This window comes from Myotis myotis, unplaced genomic scaffold (assembly GCF_014108235.1).
Source record: "Myotis myotis isolate mMyoMyo1 unplaced genomic scaffold, mMyoMyo1.p scaffold_m19_p_1, whole genome shotgun sequence".
Classification (NCBI taxonomy): Eukaryota; Metazoa; Chordata; class Mammalia; order Chiroptera; family Vespertilionidae; genus Myotis; species Myotis myotis.
Window position 1 is genome coordinate 47849333 of NW_023416313.1, and position 4861 is coordinate 47854193.

General features: G+C 38.2%; 1 protein-coding gene across 1 annotated transcript in view; it reads left to right on the plus strand.

The window, feature by feature from the left end:
• The window catches only part of EPGN (epithelial mitogen), a 28807-nt gene that overhangs the window by 18500 nt on the left and 5446 nt on the right, over positions 1-4861 (plus strand). The window contains exon 4 of the mRNA XM_036336334.1: positions 2219-2356. Coding sequence (XP_036192227.1) covers positions 2219-2348 — 130 coding nt within the window. The 3' untranslated portion in view covers positions 2349-2356. The remainder of the gene's footprint in view (positions 1-2218; positions 2357-4861) is intronic.

The window sequence follows — 4861 nt, forward strand, 5'->3', positions numbered from 1 at the left end:
ACTATGACATGCACTGACCACCAGGGGGCAGATGCTTAACACAGGAGCTTCCCCCTGGTGGTCAGTGCACTCCCACAGTGGGAGCATCGCTTAGCCAGAAGCTGGACTCATGGCTGGTGAGTGCAGTGGCGAGAGAGCAGTGAGAATGCCTGAGCACCAAGCCAGGTGGCGCCCAGCCTGGCTCGGGCTCCTCCCCGGCCACCTGCCACTCCACTCACTGCTGCATTCCTCAGGGATGTCTGACTGCCAGTTTGGGCCTGATCACTGCAGGGGTCGCTGGCCTGAGGGGATCGGACTTAAACTGGCAGTTGGACATCCCCCAAGGAGTCCCGGATTGTGAGAGGGTGCAGGCCAGGCTGAGAACCTGCCCGCCCCCGCCCCGACCACCTGTGCACAAATCCACGAACAGGGCCTCTAGTATGTTACAGAAAGAAAAAAGGCAAAGTTCCTTGTCAGTTGCATTATAATCAAATCTATAACCATGTCATTTTAAGTTTTATCATTTGTAGTCATTAAGTTTGATGCTTTTGCAAATATTTTTCATTTTGAGAAAGATACAGGTAAAGAACTCTGGTTTATTTTAAAGTACAGCTTACTGAGAATACATCTTCAGATCACACCTTAAAACCAGATGAAGATTTATAGAACTCAAAGAAATAACTGGATTCATGGACATGCTGGCAAATGATCAAGATAAACAATTAATTATATTACGTAAACTGAATGAACTGAGGATAATTATGAGTTTTATAACATTTTGCTTAAAATATTGCTAACTTTTTAAATCTTTTTTCCTTTTTTAATACATTTTATTGATTTTTTTTTACAGAGAGGAAGGGAAAGAGATAGAGAGTTAGAAACATCGATGAGAGAGAAACATCGATCAGCTGCCTCCTGCACACCTTCCACTGGGATGTGCCCTTGACCGGAATTGAACCTGGGACCCTTCAGTCCAAAGGCCAACACTCTATCCACTGAGCCAAATCGGTTAGGGCTAAATCTTTTTGTTTTCCATGTATAAGGAAACTTGGTTTTATTAGAACAATTTGGTAAATAATACATTTGTAAGCTGTATTGAAGCATTTTTCTTTCTACCTCATCCCTCCAGAATTTGGAACTCTTAATGAGTGAGGATTATTATTTTTCTGGCAATATGATTATCTAATTAAATTCAATAAGAATCTGTTCTCTTTATGACAGAAAACAATTGGAAACTGATATTATTATCAAGGCTTTGACCTAAGAGCTTTAAGGAATTAAGATTGACTTTGGAAGCCAATAAAATTTTCTTGAAAAACAGCCTGGTACCTTACTTATATGGTTCACAGCAGGCTTTCCAGCTAAGAAACAAACACTGCTTTCTTGGGAGAAGGCAAAAAAACAAACAAAAACACCTCAAAACAATTTGTGGGATCTCAAGAACCCGAGGAGCTCACCCAAATCTATTGGTGTTGCCGGCAGATGCTGACAACGAGGTGGCCTGGCTTCTGAGCCTTGAGCAGTTAACTAAAGTTCAATCTGGAATTCCTTAAGAAATTCCAGCAAAGCAGATTTTAAAAGAGCCTACATTATCAATTGCTATTCTTATTGTATTTATACAAATAATCAGACCAAATTTATTAAAACTTGACCTATGCAGTAAATAAGATGGTCTTAATTTGGCTATTTTTGAGAAAAATAAGGGTCAAATGAGAAAAGTTGCTTTTTAATAGAAACAATAATATATGATGTGGGTATTAGAATCTAGCTAAGTTAATTGTCTTTAAAGTTCTTTTTCATCTATAACCTGGACTAAATCATGTTTTTTCCCCTTACTTTTCTTAAATATTTGTCTACAACTCTCCAAACTGTTTTATTTTTCTCCCACCCATTGACCTGGAATTACTGAGAACTAGGACTTCTTTTTTTCCTGAGACTTGCAATTGCAAACTGCAGCTAGACAACATAGCATAAACGTTAGAGAAATCGTTACAACAGCTCATGCTTAACTGATCCAGTCACTGATGCTGGATAAGCCACAGAGAGTTACCTGAGCACCTGATATCATCAGAGACATTCAACTGCAGGTCAGGAGAATCTATCAGATTGTCTGCCTTCATTCCAAAAGAAGCTTTAAGTCTTACATCTAGAAATCTTCCGGATGGACAGCCTTACAGACTCAGAAACTGGTTTATAACTTGCTGTGATCATTAACCTTTGTTTTATTTTGTTTTCATAGATACACCTCTTATGAAATATCAGATTGCTTGCTTATACGATGTAGGCCTCATGATGGGAGCCCATCTGTATCACTGCCTCCTGAAATGAGACTCACCTACTTAACTGAACTAATTTATCCTCAGGACTAAATGATTGGGTCAGTGAAATACGGAGCAAGCTGCCAACTTCGCTTCTGGAATGTGAAACTTATTTAAGGGAATGTGTACCATTATTTCTGAGTTGCCTAGTGCCGGGGTCCAACCCCAGCAGGTCCAGGGGTTCCCAAAGGCGTAGACGGAGTCGGCGAAGAAGGAAGGACACGGAGACAGTGTTCAGTTGATCAGCAGCCTAGCCAGGATCTCCAGCCAGGATCTGTGTCCATGTTCTCTTGCTAGGTTCTCCAGGTTCTCCAGCCAGGTTCAGTCACCAGGTTCTAGTCAGGTTCTCTTGCCAATTTCTGTAGTCAGGTTCAGTCCAGGATCTTTTGCCATGTTCTGTCTCTAGGTTCTTCTCTAGGTTCTGTGTCTAGGTTCTGTGCCTCCTGGTTCTGTCTTCTAAGTTCTGTCTTCTAAGTTCTGTGTTGTTACATCTGTATTTATACCAGTTGATTCCAATCCTATCAATCTCTATTCCAAAGGTTAGGGTGTTTCTTATCTCCATTCCAGGGAGTAAAGATTATGTAGCTTAAGCATGATTGTTCATTGTTTAAGTGATTAATTACCCGCCTGGCACTTAGTTAAGAGGTTTTATTCCCTCCCTAACTTCAGGGGAAAATCCCTACCTGGGGAAACAACCTTTCTCAGAGACCTTGGTTAAAACGCATAGTGCCAAGAAGGTGAGCAAACATATTAAGAACAGTATGCCATATATGCCAGGTCCCTTGAAACAGCAAGCATGGACCGGCTCCCGGCAGCCTAGCAAGAATGTTCCTGCCACTTATGTTCTACTCTTCCTCAACTCCCTTCTGAAATCTAAAACCCTATCTAGCACACTCCTTTTCTTTTTTTCCTAAATGTCTTATATACCCAAAGTTGCCTCATTGTCTTTGGAATTTTCATGCTTTTGTGAATTCCCCTTGAGCAGGAATTAAAACTCAGATTTTCTCCTGTTAATCTGTCTCTATTAATTTAATGAATAGCCCAGACAGAAGAACTTAGAAGATGGGAGGAAAAGTATTAATATTTTTTTAGCCCCACACTAAAAGGCACCTGCCTGAAGCACTCTGATTTACCAGACTTAATATAAATTAGGCTAAGGTGAGCATTCTAAGATCTCCTTCCTGTAACAGGTTTCTCTGACTGAATCTCTTTTGCAGGTGATAGGGAGGGTCAAAGGTTCTTTCAGAGTTTTGTTTCTTAATGAAGAACTTAAAATCAACATCCCAATCAAGGCAGCTTCAGGATGACAAAACTTTGGTTCTCTTCAAGACACAACTTATTCTTTTTCAAATGAAAGCTCTGAGACTAAAATACAATGAGTGACGGAATGCTATGCCTTTTTTTAAACTTGAGAGGATTTGATTTGGATGTTGACACTGCAGTTAGTAACCCTCATGGCTATGCTGGAAATCACGCTTTCTAAATGCATCCATCCAAACGCCCTGCACAGATAGATTTTTCTAAAAAATTAGTTTTTAGCCTCATAAATTAGTGGCAGTTTTAAACTTTTGATTACATAAACCCCTGGCTCTCATAAACCAGTTTCATTATTTGTCAGATTTGTTCTCTAGCAAATGTTTTTCTCATTAAATGTACAGAGTTCCACTGTTGTGAAAAAGTTCCAGATAATACAAATGGACTAAAAATTCTGCTTTTTATTTTTTAATGTTTTAAAATAAATCTTTATTGTTGAAAGTATTACATATGTTCCCCTTGTCCCCATTGCCCCCCAACATAGTTCTTGATATACTTAAGACAATATATTTAAGTCATATGCTTATAGAAAAAATATTTGTGTTGAGAAAAATTCAAAACAAGCTGAAATCATGTTGAAAAAGAGTGATTGTCCGTTAGGCCTCCTGCTTTGAACTTGAAAATGAAGTGGTTGAGAACAGGCCTTGGACCACAAATAGTGAACAGTAGTGGCCAGCAGCAGCAGCAAATCTATAAATTCTAACAGGTACTTAGATGCTTAATTAAAGATCAGTTTTATTGCTGAAAAGCTGCACATGATACCAAATATTGTTGTTTCTTTGGTGAGAAAACCCCAAGATAAGAAATTCTTAAAATGTTCATTTTGATAATTTAAAATTCATTATACACATTTGAAAAAAAATTATCAGTCTCTTTTGCAACTTCAAAAAGAGAAGTATTAACTAGGTAAAATGGAGAACCCAATCAGAGGGTCAAATTAAAATCCTTCAAAGTCAATATCAGAATCATTTTGGGCAGTAAATTGGAGACAACTGGAGAAATCTATATGCAACTCCTTATTATAGGTGAAGTCAAGCTGAAGGTGTTTTTATACAACAACTCAAATAGTAATATTAAACAAATGACAAAGATTGAGCTCATTTCAACATTATTTAACCTTAAAAATGGATGGAAACAGAGAATTTACTTGCATTTTATGTTATTAAATTTACAGATGATGTTAGTGATGACATAAATTTGTGAATTGATTTATGGTATAACAACCAAAGACTTTTTAAAGAGTCTTTTTT